The 21,923-nt window shown below is 41.7% G+C and overlaps 1 protein-coding gene across 1 annotated transcript in view; it reads right to left on the bottom strand.

Annotated features, from left to right (window-relative positions):
• Window positions 1-7,683: 7,683 nt before the first annotated feature.
• CUNH15orf40 (chromosome unknown C15orf40 homolog) overlaps window positions 7,684-21,923 on the bottom strand; it is a 28,961-nt gene continuing 14,721 nt past the window's right edge. Inside the window, exons 2-4 of the mRNA XM_073568525.1 lie at window positions 18,797-18,923; window positions 12,534-12,661; window positions 7,684-8,094 (exon numbers count right to left, since the gene is read on the bottom strand). Coding sequence (XP_073424626.1) covers window positions 7,999-8,094; window positions 12,534-12,661; window positions 18,797-18,923 — 351 coding nt within the window. The 3' untranslated portion in view covers window positions 7,684-7,998. The remainder of the gene's footprint in view (window positions 8,095-12,533; window positions 12,662-18,796; window positions 18,924-21,923) is intronic.

Genomic DNA, 21,923 nt, shown 5'->3' on the forward strand with positions numbered 1-21,923 from the left:
ATCGTCCTTCAAGATATTCCAATGTTTTTAACAATTTTCTTAAGTATATTAGTATTAGCATTATATTGAATAATAATAGGGACATCCATTTGATTTTCCTCACTCAACAGATTACTACTCATTTTAGTATTAATTCTATTCTGGGGATTTGTTTCACATCATCTTTAGCTGCTTCAAGAGAGTCCTTGTTATAACCTTTATCTAAAAAAAATTTTGTTAGGATACTTGCTTCTTTTTCAAACATACTCAGATTGGAACAATTTCTGTGGGCTCTCATATACTGGCTGCATGGGACATTAATTAGCCAGCTTGGTAGGTGGCAACTGTCCATACTAATATAACTGTTGGCATCCGTACTTTTGACATATGTGCAAGTTTTTATTTCATTGTTTTCAATGTATATATTTTAATCTAAAAAAATTCACTGTCTCAGAACTAAATGTAGAGGTAAATTTTAAATAACTCGTTTTTATTGATTTCCATTAAAAAGGTCTGACAGTGATTCTTGTCCATCGGACCAAATAAAAATTATATCATCGATAAAACGCTGCCAGAAGATCAGACCCAGATGGAGTCCGCCATGTGGGTATATGTGAATATCTTCCCACCTACTCATACATATACCCACTGGTGATGAGCGAGTATACTCGATGCTCGGGCTTTTCCAAGTATGCTCGGGTGGTCTCCGAATATTTTGGCGTGCTCGGAGATTTAGTTTTCGTCACCTCAGCTACATGATTTACGACTGCTGGACAGGCTGAATACATGTGAGGAATGCCTGTTTGTTAGGGAATTCACACATGTATTTAGCCTGTCTACAAATCGCAAATCATGCAGATGAGACGAGGAAAACGAAATCTCCAAGCACGCCAAAATACTTGGAGATCACCCGAGCAACAATGCTACTCGCCCATCACTAATACCCACATAGTGGACATCATCCATATACCGGAAAAAATATACCATTAGAGATTACAGTATTTGTGACTCCTCATGCGTTGTCTATTTCATCAAATGCCCATGACTTTCTCAAGTTCTGTACATTGGGGAGACTGCACAACCAATTAAGGACCATATAACTAAACACAAATCTACCATTTGATGTAACAACCTTCTATTACCTACCCCTACTACATCACTTCATAACAGCAGGTCATAACGTCACTGAATTAAAATTTCAAATTATTGAACATATTCCTCCTCCAAGACGAGGAGGTGACCGCGTCCGTCTACCAAACTGACGGGAAGCCTTTTGGATCCACGAATTAAACTCCCTGGTGTAACAATTATATGAGTACTACGGAATCTGATTGTGTGAGATAATATGACACTGAGACCAAATTTGATGCAAATAAGTATATTTAACAAGTGTGACAAAACTAACAGGGCACTCTTGCAATAATAATGAAAACACAGCACAATATTATCACAGTCCAAATCTTGGATCTGTGTCAGATTCTGGATTTCCTCATTTAAACCTTTTTTTTTCCCTTTCAGGCCTTTGGAGCCTTAATATGGGTTTTTGCCCCCGGTGGCCACAGGCATTATTACGTCTGTTGTTTTCCCTGCTGATGTGACCAATTCTCCTTTGCTATATAAGGTCACCTGGTGTATCAGCTGGTTTTGGTTATAGCAGGTCCTTTGTGGATTCCAATCACGGTGAAGTTAGCAGCTGGCCCTGAGGTGTTTAGCCACTGCTGAAAGCTGATCTGGTGTTGAACTCTGCTGCCCGATGTTCAATCAATCAATCAAATTTATTATCGCCAAGTACATATTACATATATACAAGGAATTCTTTGTGGCAAAGAGGCAACATAATATATAACAACAGATACAACAAGTAACATCTAACAAGACAGATACAGTATATAGTCTACACATGACGATTTAATTGTTGAACAGAGAGTGGATAGAAGCTGTTCATATGGCGGTTGGTACTGCATTTGGGGACTCTGAAGCGACGTCCTGAAGGGAGTAGTTGGAATGAGGAGTGTCCCGGGTGAGAGGGATCGGATGAAATTTTCAATGCGTGGGATCGAATACTCTTATCATAAAGATCCTGGATTTTAGGCAGGGGGGAGCCTATAATTCTCTCTGCTGTTCTGAAAGTCCTTTGTAAGCGGAGTTTGTCATGCGCAGTGGCTCCCCCATACCAGACTATCAGAGAGGAACAAATCACAGATCTGATGACAGCATTAAAGAATAAGATCAGCAGATTCTTAGACAAACCATATCTTTTCAGCTGACGCAGGAAGAACATCCTCTGTTGTGCTTTTCTTATAACAGCATCCACGTTTTTCCCCCATTTAAGATCATGAGAGATGATAACACCAAGGAATTTGGTCTCTGTGACCCTAAGAACCACTTCGTCATGGATGCAGATTGGAAGTATCTCATGTTGATCTTTCCTAAAATCCACAACCATCTCAGCAGTTTTTTTAGTGTTGAGTACAAGATTATTGGCTTTACACCAGTCACATATTCTTTCCACCTCACTCCGATACAAGTCTTCAGCATTTCCCCTGATGAGACCAATCAGTGTCATAATTTGTGTGTCAGTGTTTGCAGCAGAGAAAGATGGTGAAGGTAGCAGCTGGCTCTTAGGTGTCGAGCCACTGCTGAAAGCTAATCCGGTGATGAACTCTGCTGCCCGGTGACTGCAGCAGAGAAAGATAAGTGTTTCGTTGTTTTCCCCCTTTTGGTGTATTTTCCTTCGTGTGTATTAGTGCAGCGGTGGGACCAGTGTCCGCACTATCCAGTTCCCTAGTAAGGGATAGGTGCAGGGCTAGTGAGGGACTCAGGTATCCTGGTTGGCGACAGGTGAAGAGCCTGTATAGGAGGTGAAGAGCCTGTATAGGGAACGTTAGGAGTGGTCAGGGACACTGCCTCAGGGGAGTGCAGGAGGTCTCCACGTCCCCGTTCCCTATTGCAGGGCCCACCGTTGTAACTGTTTCCCCTTTTGTCTTGTTGTTTCAGTTACCGACCTGCGGGTTGTGTCACACAGGACAGGTACACGTGACAAATATGGAATGATGCAAGTAAAGCAAAACTAACAGGGCACTTCCTGCAATTGTTACGAAAACACAGCTCAATTTAAAAATGTCCAGATTAACTGAAGAGCGGGGCGCAACTGCTAATATAACCAGTCCAACAGTAATATAACGCAGGTGTGTACAAGGCACTAAACTTAGGAGTCCAGCAGAAAGTATGTGATCAAGATCAAACACACCGCATTGAACGAGGCAGTCCAGCGATATTAAGAATGAGCACACACACAGCACTAAAGTGTAGAAGTCCAGCAATCATAAAGGTGGGAATGCACTCGGCACTTAAACGTGGAAGTCCAGCTTTATACAGGAGTGGCATTAACAAGAGAAGGTCACTATGTGTACCTATTGGGCTGTAAGTCCTGCACAGCAGCCCACACAAACACAGACTTAGAGGATCCTAAAATACCACCAAGACTAAGATTAAAAATACATGGGAGATAAAAAAATATATATAATAAAAAATATATATAATAAATAGAGATGAAAAATAAAAAATAAGAAATAAAAATATATAGAAAATTTGAATAAAAAATAATGAAAATAAAATGAAATAAAAATAAAATAATTATTAAATTGTGTGTTAAAACAATTTTGAAAGGACAGGAAGAGGAAGATTAAAATATAAATACCTTTATTAATGCAAAAATTTGGCAAATAGGTGCAAATACCTAAGGGTGTCCACACAAAGAAATAAATATATTTTTATAAACAAAGGCTGCCAAAGAAATGGCAGTAATATATATATATATATATATATATATATATATATATATATCTAGATGTTATAATAAATGAAGAATATTGTATATAGAAATTGAATAAAAAAATTGTAGTCCACTCCTAAAGAAATACTGCCAACCAGCCATTAAAAACAACAGAAAGACACATTATGACCCGCATACAAGCATTACACAATTAATATACTAATAAATAATGACCAAAGGTCAGCAATATAGCAGGTAGTATATTATGAGTGTCATAGAGCATAAAACACTCCTCACAGGACAAAGTAAATGGGCGGAAAAAAATATATAATATATATATTGAAAGGTGAATATCTGAATGAGCAGCTAGGCAGACCACAAGTTTGTGCAGAGCACTCCCCAAAGTGGGGTATTATATTTATTTACAGCTATTACCAATTCATTTCCATAAATATTTCTTGGTTTATGTCCTTTCGTTTGGTTGTATACAGACCTAGAGGAGATGATGATATCAGGATTCCTTATAGGCCACAGCAGTTCCAGGGGCGAATATCTCCAACTAGAAGTCCAGACAGTAGTTAGGCACAGACATCATCAGGGAGACGTCCAGAGGACTGTAGGCAGCAGAACGAGGAAAGGCAGAGCACCAAGTAACGAGTAGCAGCAGCAGGGAGTCCACCAGCAGACAGGCAGGAGCTAACAGCAACAAAATACTCAGGCAAAGAAGAGCACACGACCTGGACTTAAATAATAAGGACAGACAGGAAGTTCCATGGCAGGGCGAGATACAAGACTCCATCTTGCATCAGGGCAATCAGGCACAAAGGAAAGTCCGGAATCCTTACACCTGGCTCCAAAAGACTTAAATAGAGACTATAACTTTCAAGCTTTTTGTGAAGGTATTATCCATACTATGAGCTGTTTATATAATTTCTAACAATATTTAACATGGTCTCACATATTTAAAAATGTTTTTATCTAATTTAACAGTCTCCTTTTCCTTAGGTGTCCTTTTGTATGATACTGTTTGTCTAATGCAATGTTTTTCTCCTCCACTCTTCCAGAGCCAGATATAGACCTTCACATCCACTCTGGGCATTACTATTATCCCACTGGTGTCTACCTTCATCATTGCATTTACTCGCAACACTTTTGTCTATAGTGTTCATATTACCATAGTTACCACACTGAGTTCCACATCATGTGACCGACTGCTCCTGTATGTCCTACTTCACTTTATGCTCCTTACCGGCGAACAGGACCTTAATGCGTCACACGCAATGTCACTTCCGGCTATACTCCAGACTTCTTATTGGCCTCGAGTCGCAGCTAATTCCGCCCCTCGTCCTTTTAGTGCTATTGCTTCATAAGAGAACCGGTGCACGAAGGAACCAGCGGTGGATACTGCGTTCACACCGCTGTCACACACCCAGCACTTAGGAATCTTGATATGTTAGCCTTTCAGCTCTATCGGTTCCTTACCTTATGTTTTAGTTTTTCATTCTTACCATCTGTTTTCATGTGGTCTCTCACAGATGATAGATACACTACCGGACACTGTGGCCCTTGTTCCACTTCTTAACCCCTTAATGGCTGCCGATAAGCCTTTTAATGGCGGCAGTTAACCCCTTTCTGACATCTGACGTACTATCCCGTCCATGGGACCCGGGCCCCTATGCCCATGGACGGGATAGTACGTCATAGCGATCAGCGGCGCTCACGGGGTGAGTGCCACTGATCGAGGCCAGGTGTCAGCTGATTATCACAGCTGACACCCGGCACTATGTGTCAGGGGCGGTCATGGACCGCCCCCGACACGTTAACCACTGGCACACTGCGATCAAACACGATCGCAGTGTACCGGGGGTTTAGGGAAGCATCGGCAGGGAAGGGGCTCCCTCCGTGCTTCCGAGCCCCCCACAGCAGCGCAATGTGCAGCGTTGCTGCTGGGGGCTCCTTCCCTGCAGGTCCCCGGATCCAATATGGCGACAGGGACCTTCGGGGGCCTGCAGGCATGAGGAAGCCTGTGCAGCACCTGTGTGAGATCGCTAATCTGTCACAGCGATCTGTGATGTGTCAGATCAGCGATCTCACACATGACAGTGATGTCCCCCCTGGGACATTGTAATAAAGGTAAAAAAAAAAAAAAAAGGAAAAATAATTTATAAAAAAATCGCTAAATAAAAAAAAAAAAAAAATCCCTAATTCATTTTTTGGAAAAAAAAAATACACATACTTAGTATCGATGCGTCCGTAGCGACCCGCCCTATAAAACTGTCCCATTAGTTAACCCCTTTAGTGAACCCCTTAAAAAATAAAAATAAAAAACTAATGCTTCATTATCATACCGCTGAACAAAAAGTGCAATAACACGCGATCAAAAAGACGTATAAAAATAACCATGGTACCACTGAAAACAACATCTTGTCCCGCAAAAAACGAGCCGCCATACAGCGTCATCAGCGAAAAATTAAAAAAGTTATAGCTCGCAGAATAAAATTGTTTTCATTGCATAAAAGCGCCAAAACATAAAAAAATTACATAAATGAGGTATCGCTGTAATCGTAATGACCCGAAGAATAAAACCGCTTTATCAATTTTACCACCCGCGGAACGGTGTAAACGCACCCCCCAAAAGAAATTCTTGAAATGTTGGTTTTTGTTCATTCTGCATCCCAAAAATCGGAATAAAAAGCGATCAAAAAATGTCATGTGCCCGAAAATGGTACCAATAAAAACGTCAACTCGTCCCGTAAAAAATAAGACCTTGGTGGGTCAAAATATGGAAAAATTATAGCTCTCAAAATGTGGTGATGCAAAAACTATTTTTACAATAAAAAGCGTCTTTTAGCGTATGACAGCTACCAAACATAAAAACCCGCTATAAATAGTAAATCAAACCCCCCGTTATCACCCCCTTAGTTAGGGAAAAATAACAAAATTTAAAAAAAAAAATGTATTTCTTTCCATTTTCCCATTAGGGTTAGGGCTGAGATTAGGGCTAGAGGTGTGTTGGGGTTAGGGTTGGAGTTATAATTGGGGGGGTTTCCACTGTGTGGGCACATCAGGTGCTCTCCAAATGCAACATGGCGTCTGATCTCAATTCCAGCCAATTCTGCGTTGAAAAAGTCAAATGGTGCTCCTTCCCTTCCAAGCTCTGCCATGCGCCCAAACAGTGTTTTACCCCCACATATGAGGTATCAGCCTACTCAGGACAAATTTCAAAACAACTTTTGGGGTCCAATTTCTCCTGGTACCCTTGGGAAAATAAAAAAATTGGGGACTAAAAGATCATGTTTGTGGAAAAAATATGATTTTTTATTTTCATACCCGGGCGTTATAAACTTCTGTGAAGCACTTGGGGGTTGAAAGTGCTCACCACACATCTAGATAAGTTCCGTGGGGGGTATAGTTTCCAAAATGGTGTCACTTGTGGGGAGTTTCAACAGTTTAAGCACATCAGAGGCTCTCCAAACGCGACATGACACCCGCAGACCATTCCATCAAAGTCTGCTTTCCAAAACGTCACTACTTCCCTTCCGAGCCCCGACGTGTGCACACACAGTAGTTTTCTCTCACATATGGGATATCAGCGTACTCAAGACAAATTGGCCAACAACTTTTGGGGTCCAATTTCTCCTGTTACCCTTGGGAAAATAAAAAATGGGGGACTAAAAGATCATGTTTGTGGAAAAAATATGATTTTTTTTATTTTCACGCCCGGGCGTTATAAACTTCTGTGAAGCCCTTGGGGCTTCAAAGTTCTCACCACACATCTAGACAAGTTCCTTGGGGGGTCTAGTTTCCAAAATGGTGTCATTTGTTGGGGGTTTCCACTGTTTTGGCACATCACAAGGAATTATTATTATTAAATATTGGTGGCTGGTAAACTAGGCACCGAGCAATAAACAATAGAATTCAAAATCTCCTTCATTTTTGAAATAGAGAGAATTTTTAATTAGAGGTAAATAATAACAAGCACTTTGTAATTCTACCCATTTACGAATAATCTTTTCATTTGGATACACCATGCACTCATCACAGGAACGATACAGCTTGTTGACATCCTTCACCAGCACATTATATTTTCCCTTTGATGGTGAAGAGTACATGATTTTCTCAAGTTCTGTTTATTGAAAAAAAAATGAATGCTTTGTATTGTCATATAAAAAAAATACATATTTTCTGTAACGGATGGAAAATGTTACAGCAAATTGAGAAGTCCATTAGAAAAAAATTTGAAATCAACTTTTAGCTGCTTCACTCTTTAGTTTTTCCAAAACAACTTCTGGCGAGATAGCGGCTGAGATCTTCACTACTTTCTCCCGACTTTTGCCACCCTGTAATACAATGCCTGTTAGTTTATCAGATCTCAATCTTCTGGGAGAACAGTTGGCACAAGAATAATATATAAGATAGTGCAAAAGGTTCCAAACAGGCAACAATCAGCTTTATAATCTTGAAAGACAGCTAATAAAATCACATTACATAATGAACTAAGCAACCCTTCCATCTGGCCACTAAGTATATTCATTGTCCTGCACTATTAGGCTCTGGTCCTCATGGCCAGCAACTCATAATACAACGCAATAGAGCAGATTTATTATGGACTTACAATTACACGGCCTAGAATAGATGCACCCAACTTATCACAGTGGCTCATTATGGATAATAAATATGATGTATCATTAGACTCTTTTCATAGTGCTTATGGAGATAACATTTTCGTCACAATTTGGCACAACCTCTCCTCTTTTTTAAGCCGCTATGTCTTTCCCAAGGAGCCACACTCCTTCATGGAAACAGAGAACAGAAAGTGTCTGAAACACTTAAAGGGAACCCACCACTGTGTTACTACTGGAGCACCTTTGTAAATAATTGTTATTAAGTAGGAGAATCTACAAAATATGTCCCAATAAGCATATGTTTAGAAAAAACAACTTGTTTTCAGGGCGCTGGTCATTGTCCGGATAAAAAAAAAAAATCAAAATACCGCTCAGTGAGGAGGACAGTGAAAATGCACTCCTCAGAGACCAAGATGATACTAGCGGGCAGCAGGATCAGACCTTCAGTGAAGATGATCATACTCCATATGAAGATCTAGAAGCCAAAGAAGATGAATGGTGAGGCATATCTGTCTAATAAGGCAAGTCGCCCAAATGCATTTATTATGCTCACAGATACAAATGGCAGTAAAATCAGTGTCTTACCATCCAGTCCCAAAGCAATGTTTATTGCATGCACTCTAGCCCGACTCAAGTTTCTCTTAATCAGCTTCATCCAGGGATACCGTATCCAAAGAATAGGGGAAAAAATCAGATGGCTGGGGGGTCCCCGGGCGATCCCAAACTAAATAGAGTGGAGGTAACTCATGTGCCCCACCCCTTCATTTTAATAGGAGTGCTAACATCAGCCAAGCTCGGGGATCCACAACCTCTGGCACTCCCATTAAAAGTGAATTAAACAGCAATGCACATGATCAGGACTGAATAGTATGACACTATTTACTACCATTTGCTTTATCCTTTATCTCGTGAGTATAAGAAATGCGATTTCCTCTGGATTTGCTAATATCTAGACTGTTTTATGGAGTATCATCATCTTTGTCCAAGGTCTGATTCTGCTGCCTGCTGGTTTCATCTTGGTATCTGGGGAGTGAACTATCGACATCTCCAAGCACGCTAACATCATTGGTTAAACTCCTTGATGTGCGGTGTTTTAATGCTTTGACCTTTCTAAATTTATGTTTATGTCACCGCTGCATCTCGAGAAACATGTTCAAATAGCCATTATTAATGCTTCATGCCAATCCCTGAGCCTCTCCCATCCAACCACCCAGTACATGAGGCAAGAACAGGAATAAAGGTTATTTTTGCAGACACTAGTTGTCTGCCATCCATATACAGCAAATATTGGAAAGATGTCTAAGGAGCCTCTGTTGCTTAAACTCAATAGTCAGCCAAAGCCCTGGACAGCCCGCAATGGATGGATGCTCTCCTCTTTAATACTTCACATGATCTCACACCGTGACGAATAGATTACTACTGAAGCCACAAACAACACATATACACAGGGTAACCCTCTAAAAGACCACTTCTTTCAGAAGACAACTCTTACACAGAGAAGATGTTCTGGGACATGTTTTCAATCTGACCATAAGTTATGCATACTGGCCATCTATTTTTATTTAAAGACCACTTTCAATGCAATTATGGGTGGTCGTCTAGTCTAAAAGAGGTTTCACTACAACATATTACATGTGGACTTGCTCACAGTGGCAAATGATTGGCCGAATCCGGTTGTCCATGACATACAAATGTATTTTCATCCGAAAACGGCTGAAAAAAATCCAACTTCATATTCGGAAGAAAATAGTCTCCTGTCAGCCATTTCAAAAATGTAATTTTTGCATAAATTTCACAAATGTTCATCGGCTAATATTGTTAAAACTGTCCAATTCTTATTGTGTGGGCCACTTTAGAGACTGCTTTTAACCCCTTCACATCATGGCCATTTTCTGTTTCTGCATTTTCATTTTTTCCTCCCCTTTTACCAAGAACTAAAACTTTTTTATGTTTCCGTTGACATAACGTAGCTACATGAGGGCTTGTTTTTAGCGGTGCAAGTTGAACTTTTGAATGAAATACTATTTTGTCATGTGAGGTAATGGAAAGAAGGGGAAAAATAATTCTAACTGCAGTGAAGTGTGAAAAAAAGGAAATTCCACATTTGTTTTTTTGGGGTTTTTATTTAAAGTGTTCACTAAACAGTAAAAATTACCCAGCGATATGATTTTCCAGGTCAGTATGATTACATCAATATCAAACATGCATCGTTTTCTTTTTAAGTTGTGAAATTAATGTTATATGTTGATACATTGAAATTTTCCAGATGCACCAATAACAAATATGTATTTTAGTTGCATGTAAGTTTGCCCATTTTTCTTCAAGTGCCTCCTTATTGTACATCTTGAAACAGCCTCACCGCCAGTTATCAGAGAGTCCGGTATTTCAGCTGATGGTATCTGTGGGTTTTTCTTTGCATAAAGACCAATTTTCCTGGCATTTGTCACAGGTGAGGATGTTACCTTTAGTAGCCAGTCAAACCCATTTGTGTCAACGTCTGTGCATGTTATCAGGCCAAAATCACCAGGGCATGTGAACTTTTCATCAGGGTCATTTGGATGTTTTGGGTTCTCATTATGATTTAAAAAGAGAAAATACAGTAGTTTGACAATAAATGGCTTCACCCGACCACTAACCATGACTGGAGAAAACGTTTTGATGTTATCATTCAAATTCTATGAAAAAAGGCCAAGAAAGTAAAAATTCTGCCAGGGGGGTATGTAAACTTATCAGCATAACTGTGTATATATAATTTTTTTTTCTTCAGATTTTTAACAAAAATGTTGCTCCCAATTGTCACTGCATTTACTAGTCTCTGTAGGGGACTTGAACCTGCAATCATCTAATCACTTGTGCAATGTACAGCACTATATATATAAAAAAAAAAAAATCTCCTATGAACGGCAGCCAGAAGTGGTATACAGAGGAGTACCATCATGACAGGTTCTTCAGCCGACCAAGGCCATCATGGCAACCCATTGGTACCCCGCAATGGCGTCAAGGGGGCTCCAGCAGGTGCATAGTTTTTTTAGTGTGTAATGTAAATGCCGGTGTCAGATATTGACAGTGGCATTTAAAAGGTTAATAGCTGTTAAATAATAACACAGCCATCATCTGCCGACAAAGATGTGGGCTCAGTTTCTAGTCAAAAAGCCAGCATCTATAATAATAAATACCCTAAGCAGCTTCCGGTTGTAACAACTTCCGTCCAGTTGTAACCGGTGACGTCACCGCACACCTCTTTCCATATTAACCCTCAACACACACTCCTCTCACCTTTCACCATCTCCACTCACTCTTTCACTCCACATACGACCCTTTCTCTCACTCCGTCTCTCATACTCACGCCGTCATCGCCGCTGATCCACGATCCCCGACATCATCTTCCGCCGGCGCCATCCTGGATCCAGACGTCCTCCACGCCAGCGACATGTTCTTGCGGCGACGCCATTTTGGATCGGCGAAATCCCGCGATAGTCAAGATGGCGTCGCCGCAAGAACATGTCGCCGGCGTGGAGGACATCGGGATCCAAAATGGCGTCGGCGAAATCTCGCGAGATTTCGCCGACGCCATTTTGGATCCCGACGGCATCCACGCCGGCGACATGTTCCTGCGGCGACGCTATTTTGGATCGGCGAAATCCCGCGATACTCAAGATGGTGTCGCCGCAAGAACATGTCGTCGGCGTGGACGACGCCAGGATCCAAAATGGCGTCGGCGAAAACTCGCGAGATTTCGCCGACGCCATTTTGGATCCCGACGTCGTCCACGCCGGCGACATGTTCTTCCGGCGACGCCATCTTGAGTATCGCGGGATTTCACGATACTCAAGATGGCGTCGCCGCAAGAACATGACGCCAGCGTGGACAACGTCTGGATCCAGGATGGCGCTGGCGGAAGATGTCGGGGATCGTGGAGCAGCGGCGATCACGGTGTGAGTATGAGAGACGGAGTGAGAGAAGGGGTCGTATGTGGAGTGAAAGAGTGAGTGGAGATGGTGAAAGGTGAGAGGAATGTGTGTGTTGAGGGTTAACATGGCAAGAGGTGTGATGCTATCGCATCCTCCCGATGCAATAGCATCGGGCCATAATCTAGTATAACATAACTGTACGTCGCATATTGGTAAAGGGTTAACAAAATACAAAACACTCACCTTATCCAAATTGACTTCACTTTTCTTTATTTCCAGGACCTTGGACAGATAGCGGCATAATTCAGCATTTGCTTCTCCATCAGATGGAGGAGCCGCAATAGCAACCCCAACAGCCTCTGTTGTCACATCTATAGTACAGATAAAACACGGTCAATGAATTAACAAAGTATGCGGATTTCATCTGTGAAAGCAAATGAGGATGATGTATTAAAATGGTATTCTCAAGTTTGAAAGTTTTGGATAGGGGGCTAACTTTTCGATCGCTGTGGGCAGGGTCGTGGAGTTGGAGTCGTGGAGTCGGAGTCGATGATCATTTTGGTGGAGTCGGAGTTAGAGTCGGTATAAAATGGACCGACTCCGACTCCTAAAATATATAATAAATTGGGTACAGTAGTTCAATGCAGAATGTGCTGAATATTTTTTCATAGGAATTTGGGAAAGTTATGAAATGTCCTATAAATGGCTGTTCTATTCCTGATCTAAGGCTACAGTCACACACAGCATTTTTGCTGCGTTTTTTGTGGATACGTTTTTCAGCTGGAAAAGCACATCAGATTTTTTAAAAAACGCATCACCTGAAAGGTTTTTGAGCTCATAGATAATGTTTTCAATAGAAAAAGCAGATTAGAAATCTGCTCTATCTATATATCCATTTATCCATATCTGTCTCCATATCATATCTGTACCAAAAAGAATGAAAGCCGGGTAGCACACAGACTAACACTTCCTGCAAGGCAAAGGAGGAGGAAAGAGCGTCTCAAACATCATTATCAAGATATTTTGTAAGTGAGAAAGTTACTGTAACAATGACAGCAGATATGTTTAAAAGACAGCTCATACAGCTTGTTGTGAAGGACGGTCTACCATTATCATTATTTGCATGACCAGCTTTTACAGCTCTTAATGGAGAAATGGCCGCAAACTTGGTGTTTCTCTGGAAAGAGAAAGTATTAGAAAATTAGTGATTGAAGAAGCCCTTAACCAAAAAGAAGATCTTAAAAAGACTCTCAAAAGATGCTTCATGTTTCTTAAAATGGATGCCTGCACACGTCACAGAGTGAACTATTTTGCCATCAATATTCGATATGTTTGTGACAACAAAACTTGTTACCAACACGCTGGCAGTAAAATATACTAAAGCTCATCACAGCAGCCAGTTTCTCCAGGCCTTAGTGGAAAAAGTTCTGCAAGATTACGAACTCAAAAAAGAACAGATTCTTGCTATTGTAACGGACAATGCTTCAAACATAAGTACAATTACACTGATGAATGAGAGTAATGAACAACAGCTAGAAGAACATTTAGGATTCAGTATGTGTGAGATGGAAGGCCACAGTGCTGTTCATGTAACTGAGGAACAAACAGATATTACTACAGAAGAACAGCAAAATTATACTGTAGAAATAGATGATCTTGTTGAAGCTGCTTCAAAACACTTTCTTATTCATCACATGCGTTGTGTTGTGCACACGCTGCAGCTGGCAATAAGAGATAGTCTGCAAGAGGGACATGCTGGAAATCTGATTGGAAAAGTGAGGAAATTGGTTATTGCCGCCAGAACCCCTAAAATTGATTCCATCTTGAAGAGACGTGCTGGGAAAGGGGCAATTGTTGATCAACTAAAACCGTTTCTTATAGATATGGCGAACCCTCAGGTAACCCTAAATGAAGGTCAATGGACACAGGTGGCTGAATTGAAGGAATTGCTTAATCACCCATTTACTGTGACTAAAAAATTACAAGCTGAGGATTTAACTCCTGACATTTTCATGAGGGAGTGGAAGAACTTGATATTTTGTTGTTTAATCACAGATGGCATTTCTGCTTCAATGAAACGGAGAGAGACACAGCTATTGGAAAATAAAATTTTTCTGGCAGCTGTTTATGTGGACCCAAGTCATCGTATATTGCTTGATGATCAACAGCTTACTAAAGGAAAAGAAGCTCTGACTGAGGTAGCAGTTAGGATGAGTGGCCTACAGGAGGACTGCCAGGCGCAAGAGGACTTGGGTCCTGACAGTGCTACTGCTGTCATATCTTCATCCTCATCAGATGAGGCGTTTGACTTTGACAAGTATTTGGATGACATGGAGCAGGCAAAGCGTTGCTGCAAGGAAAAAGATTTCCCTCCGTCTCCTATAGCAAGCAGATTGACAATATTTCAGCAAAATGTTTCACTTGCTTTCAAAGAAATAGAAAAATTCAACCATTCATCAAAACTGACTGTGCATGAGGCAATTCCTTTATACCCGGAAACTGTTAGAGATGTTGCCCATGTGGTTACGACTTTGCCTCCAACCCAAGTTAGTGTAGAGAGGTTGTCCTCTAGCCTTAAATTTATTAGGTCAGATTTGAGGTCATCTATGAAGGAGGATCTGATGGAGGCAATTTTATTTCTTAGAACAAATTCATAGACTGCACAAATGTTATTTAATATGTTTTTTTTGAAAACTGTCTTTTGCCACTTATAGTTTATTACATAGTGTTAGATATACACACTATATATATATATATATATATATATATATATGTAATCGATATTACATAGTGTATTACATATTTACAATTTATTACAGGTTTTCGTGTTCTAAAGTTGCATTAAAATAAATATTATGTTCTATCAAAATAGCTTGATTATTGTATCATAAAAATGATTTAATGTCTGATGTTCACATGGTACTACAATAAATTTTTCACTTAAATATAAGCAATATACACTGCGTTCCAAATTATTATGCAAATTGGATTTAAGTGTCATAAAGATGTCATTTTTTGTTTTTCAAATAAACTCATAGATGGTATTGTGTATCAGGGCTCTTTGGATCACTGAACTCAATCTCAAACGCCTGTGATAATTAGTTTACCAGGTGAGCCCAATTAAAGGAAAACTACTTAAGAATGATGTTCCACATTATTAAGCAGGGCACAGGTTTCAAGGAATTTAGGAAAGAAAAAGAATCTCTCTGCTGCTGAAAAGCATCAAATAGTGCAATGCCTTGGTCAAGACATGAAAACATTAGATATTTCCCCAAAACTGAAATGTGATCATCGTACTGTTAAGAGATTTGTGGTTGATTCTAAGCACAGACATGTTGTGCTGATAAAGGCAGAATGAGGAAGGTTTCTGCCAGGCAAGTTCATCGGATTAAGAGAGCGGCTGCTAAAAGCCATTACAAACCAGCAAACAGATATTTAAAGCTGCTGGTGCCTCTGGAGTCCCTCAAACCTCAAGGTGTAGGATCCTTCAAAGGCTTGCTATGGTGCATAAAACTACTATTCAGCCACCCCTAAACAGTGTTCACAAGCAGAAAATGGTTGCAGTGGGCCCACACATACATGAAGACTAATTTTCAAACAGTCTTGTTTACTGATGAGTGTCGAGCAACCCTGGATGGTCCAGATGGATGGAGTAGTGGATGGTTGGTGGATGGCCACCATGTCCCAACAAGGCTTCGACGTCTGCAAGGAGGTGGAGGAGTCATGTTTTGGGCTGGAATCATGGGAAAACAGCTGGTAGGGCTCTTTAAGGTTCCTGAAGGTGTGAAAATGACCTCTGCAAAGTATATAGAGTTTCTGACTGACAGCTGTCTTCCATGGTATAAAAAGCAGAAATGTGCCTTCAGGAGCAAAATCCTCTTCATGCATGACAATGCACCATCTCATGCTGCAGAGAATACCTCTGAGTCATTGACTGCTATAGGCATAAAAGGAGATAAACTCATGGTGTGGCCACCATCTTCCCCTGACCTCAACCCTATAGAGAACCTTTGGAGTATCATCAAGCAAAAGATCTATGAGGGTGGGAGGCTGTTCACATCAAAACAGCAGCTCTGGGAGGCTATTCTGACTTCATGCAAAGAAATACAAGCAGAAACTCTCCAAAAACTCACAAGTTCAATGGATGCAAGAATTGTGAAGGTGATGTCACAGAAGGGTTCCTATGTTAACATGTAACTGGGCCTGTTAGGATGTTTTGGAGTTAAATAGCTTTTTTGTTCAGTGAATCTGACCTCCTAATGCTGCAAATTCCACATATGAGCATTTTCAGTTCTTTAAAACATATCATATGTTTAGAAATTCTACTGTGCCTAATAATTTGGAACAGTGCAATTTGAGTTTTTATTCATTTTGGAGATTATACTGTTATCATTGGGAGGTTTCTTCAATAAAATTTGATGCATACTCTAACGGGTGATGACTTTAATTAGACTGACAGTCATTTGTACCGACTATTTAGGAAAATCATAGAAAAATATTATTTGCATAATAATTTGGAACACAATGTATGTGGGAGTCGGAGTCGGTGTAAGGGAAATTGAGGACTCGGGAGTCGCAGGTTTGGCTAACCGACTCCACAGCCCTGGCTGTGGGTCCGACCACCGTGAGCCCCAGCAATCTCGAGAATAGACTGGCGGTTGATCATACGCACTGCCGCTCCATACATTCTGATGGGAATGCCAAAGATCAGTTGAGCTCGACAATCTCCAGTGCTGCCTTTATGAGTGAAAAGTGCACTTGATCGACCACTGCTCCATTCAGGCAAGGCTATTCAGAGCCTCCGTTCTCAGGGTAGTCGGGGGCCACAGCAGTCTGACTCCAGCGACTGGGAACGTATCCCCTATACCGTGCATACGAGATAACTTTCAAACCTGAGAACACCCCTTTTACAATAGCGTGATAGGAAATATTAGCCTGAAGTTTCTAGTCTTTTGTATACCACCCATACATACGATTATGGCTTATAATGTTTATTAATGAATTTCCAAACCTTAAAAAATTGTGGAAAACTGACCAATATTATGAAAATATAAAAGCATCTTAAACCAGACATGGGTATTTTATTAGGACACTTACACCTAGTTGTTTGCTGGTGCTAGAGAGAGATCTCACCTGAGCACCATCTTCCAGTAAGTTGTTTTTACCAGACACGGACAAAAGTAACAAAAATGGCATGAAAATGCATGTTAATAATCTAATGTGCTATTTTGTGATCTAAAGAAAAACTCTTCCAAAATGTGTACCTGGTCTCACCTGGCATTTTGTGACTTTGGCTCATTTCCCTCATCCGACATGCATGGTCCAAGCTTTTAGGCTATGTGCACACGGTGCGGATTCACCCGTGGATTTTTCAGCGCGGATTTTGCACCTGCGGATTAGCCCTACGGTTTATCACCTCCACAATGGAGATGGCAAACCGCAGCGGAATCCGCAGAAAAGAATGACATGTCAATTCTTTCTGCAGATTTGAAACCGCAGGCAAAACCGCACGGAAAAATCCGCACCGTCTGCACAGCGGTTTCAATTTTCCATAGGCTAGAATGGTTCTGTACATCACCTGCAGTTCTGCTGCAGATCCGCAGGGCCAAATCCGCTGCGTATCTGCAGCAGAATCCACACCGTGTGCACATAGCCTAAATCACATAAGACTTTCTGAACTCTGAAGCAGTTAATAGGACTGATCAGAGTTTCTCAATGGATGTGGATGAGAGGACGTCCTAAATAATGAAGGATCTGTGAGTGCCAGGATAGACGTTCTCTGTGTGTGCTTAGCCAACTTAGTCTGGTACATATCATCCCTTTTTTTAATCAGTCATCTGCTTCTGTTGCTTCACAAGCTTGGATTTTCTAGGGAAGGATGTCGGGGCTTTGCTTGGCATTTCCATTGATTTTCAAATTCTTGTCTTTTTTTTCTTCCCCATTCAGAATCTAATTTAGCAAATGAGTATTAAATTGATTATTTTTTTTTTCCATTTTAGTATTTGGCTATAATGGTGGGGTTTAAAAAATAAAAAAAAAAGTGACAAAAAACTAAACATGCATGTTTTGTATATTATTGTGCATTATGTTCCATTACTGTGGTGGTTCTGTAACGCTTTCTCAGGTGAGTTCCACGTGGAATCTGCCTGAAAAAGATGTTGTGTATTTTCTGTCTTGAAAACCCACTGTGAAATACAGAAGCAACATAAAATGCTAATTTCATGCAAACTTTCATGAAGGAAAGGATTTTCAAAGTGATTACACTACTGGATCTCATGAAATCTGGTGACAAATATGCTTTATAGTAAATCTTTACACAGGGCACTTCCATCAGCAAAGATGTGCCAAGGTACAACCAAGCACCACATCCCTAGAAAGCTGAAAAATTAGAATCATTTTGGTAATTAGCAAGTTTCCAGTTTTACTAAAGCCATGCTACCATGTATGCCAACAACTGAGGCCTAATCCAGAGAGCATTGTCAAGTATCAGGAACATAAGGCATTACCTGTTACAGCATTCAGTTTAGAGCCTGGTTTGGCATGTATAGATATTAAAACAACGCCACTTTTGTCTACTACAACTGGACCAGTAGGATGGGCGATCTGTGCCGATTCCTTCTTCTGTCCTTTTCTCTGTAAGGTACAATTACATCAGTGAGAGGAAGTTCAGCTTTTCAGATACAATAGAAAATAACGAGAGAGCAAACAAGTAAAGGTACTGTCACACTAAGAGATATCGCTAGCAATATCGCTATAACTTGTGACGTTATAGCGATATTGCTAGCGATATCGCTATGTCTGATACTTACCTACAACCCGCTCCCCCGCTGGTTATCGCTGATTGAGCGAGAACAGGCTGGACTGTTTCTAGTCGTCAGCTTCCTGCTGTGACGACGAGCGACGCGTGGAGACGGGCGGGAGGACGCAGGATCGCCTGGTGACAGGTAAGTAGCGACCCCCGTCCCCAGCGATGTCGCTAGTGAGATCTGCCTGTGTGGCAGCTCACTAGCGACCACTTAGCGATGTACCAGCGATCCTGACCGCGTCATATCACTGGTCAGGATCGCTGGTACATCGCTAAGTGTGACAGTACCTTAAGAACAGTGTATGGGTCCCTTATACTCTAATCATTCATCATAGCGCGCCCCCATATGTCTCCAACACTACACCAGTAACTGTAACTCATGAAATTCCCTTAGCCTTATTCAGCTGATCATGTAATGAAGTGCGGGACACACAAACATGCCCCCCATATCTCTAAACCCCTACAAAATGATCAACATAATCCAGCTCTCTAAACACAGGAGAGACGAGGGAGCCTTGACACATACAGATCTGACCAATATTATTCAAACTGATGTGTATAAATGTACAAATGACAGAAATATGCCCAAAAACCAATCTGAGGTGTGTAAATGTTTTGGGTTCCACATGGCGGCCAGATCGGGGCGTGATTGTAATGCAGCGGACTAGAAGATCATAGGAGATCTTCACTGAATCATTAAAAATAATGAATTGCGGGCGTGGCCTGGACATGGTGCTGGGAGGACGTGCCTTCTGAGAGCTCCTCAGTTTCTGAGCCCCTGCAGCTGAAATCTAGCACTAATTTACACATTAACCTTCCCAAATGAAGGGCAAAGGTGGCCTCAGATCCCAGGCATCACAGGAACCACCGACGGGGACCACAAATGGAGATATTACCCGCTTTCTGGCATCCTCGGGGAGAGCGGGAAAAACTACTACCCGTGCGGCCATGATGGCTCCTGGAGCGACACTAAAAGCAGGACAAACAGGAGGGGTCCGCTCCTCTCCTGTGGACAAAGGAGGGGAGCGCAGCAGTGCAGAGCGACGCCAGTCCTCTGGAAAAGTCACCAGCCGTACCTCAATCGTGACTGGAGAAACCCATTATGGATCGCTCGGGGAGAATGCCCAGCATAAGCAGGGAAAGGTGAGCGGCATGTCCCGACCCTCCCCAGATCTACGAGGGTCCCCAGAGACCTCCTTTCTGACAGGGCTCTCCCCGGGAAAGGCCAGAGAAGTTTGTAAGCAACAGCCCCATGAAGTGAGTGGGGGCCCCCATCCCCCCCTTGCCACATATTCATCACTTAAACATTCAATGTCTGCAGCAGGTCTCAGAGAGCAGGAGGGAGGAGGCAGCCATTTCGCAATTGAAGAAGCAAGCAGTGTAACCCCTTCCTCCCCAGTCCAGCAGGAGGTAACTTTGCCTCCTCAGCCCATTACTGGGGCCCTGGCTCATTTGCAAAACACCACTGAGATGCAGAATTTACAGTCCCCTAACCACGACATATCAGATATGCAGTCTGTGGACCCGATGGTGCTATCCTCAATCACTCCAGAGACACCTCGAGGACTCCCATCCTGTGACATGAGCTATGAGGTTCTATATGCCCGGCTGAATGCTATACCTACTAAATCTGACATGGAGGGTTATATCCAGCGCCTTGAAGCAGTATATAGAGGTGAAATTAGCTCACTTAAAGAGGAAGTGTCACAGCTTAAGGGTACAATCACTACCTTGGAATCTAAAGTGGAGGATCTTGCATCTCAACTACATAACCAACATGAACTCCTAGATCATCACTCCCAGACATTCCAGCTGGTGTTTGATATGATGGAAGACTCCGAAAATAGGAACCGGAGGAATAATATTCGTATCCGTGGACTTCCGGAAACAGTGACTAATAGAAACCTGGTCCCTGCCATCCAAAACATCTTTAATTCGCTTCTAGGCAAACCTGGAGGCGATCATATTGAAATGGACAGAGCACATAGGTCCCTTGGCCCCAAAAATCCTGACTCCAACAAACCAAGAGATGTGATATGCAGAATCCACTTCTATCGACAAAAGGAAGAAATTATGCAAAGGGCCAGGGAGAATGAGGCTATTGAATTCAATGACTCTAACATTCAGCTTATGGCAGATCTCTCTCGCCTGACCCTGGCCAAACGACGGGCGCTCAGGCCACTCCTGGAGGCTCTTCGCACTAAAGACATCAACTACTCATGGGGATACCCCTTTCAACTACAAGTACGCGGAGAAGCTGGCCCAGTGATATTGAGGACACCGGCGGACTTATCAACCTTTTCTTCTGCTCTGGATTTACCCTTGGTGCAGCTGGGAGAGTGGCCTCGACCATCACCTTTATTGTTGTGGGGAGGACAGGGAAGGGGGAGACCACCATCGGGACCTAATAGGAAGAGGAGACGTGGCCCGAGGCACGATTTTGGAGCCCAAGATGGGGTCCCTTGACTTTATTTAGATCGACTCAAGGGGAATTCTCCCCCCATTGACCCCTCTTCTCCACCTTACCTGAAGATCTCGAACTACGCTCTGTTTGGTGGAATTATACCCTGGGCTGATAAATCGGGAGCAATACAGATGTTCTGTTCCTGCTGGTGACCAGAGAAGAGCTGATAATTATTATTATTATTATGCTATCTTATTACCAATTTTATATTTTCTGGTTATTATATAGTCTCCATATACTAATATGATCTGTAGATCACCTTGCGGCCCCGTTACTTACTTTAGACTGTGGTTTTGTTTCATAGCTCTCTGATATTTGTTAATAGGAACAGTTACTAACACAGTTTGCCTTTATGCCGGTCTAC

This window comes from Dendrobates tinctorius, unplaced genomic scaffold (genome assembly GCF_039654945.1).
Source record: "Dendrobates tinctorius isolate UK_male_01 unplaced genomic scaffold, ASM3965494v1 ptg000022l, whole genome shotgun sequence".
Classification (NCBI taxonomy): domain Eukaryota; kingdom Metazoa; phylum Chordata; class Amphibia; order Anura; family Dendrobatidae; genus Dendrobates; species Dendrobates tinctorius.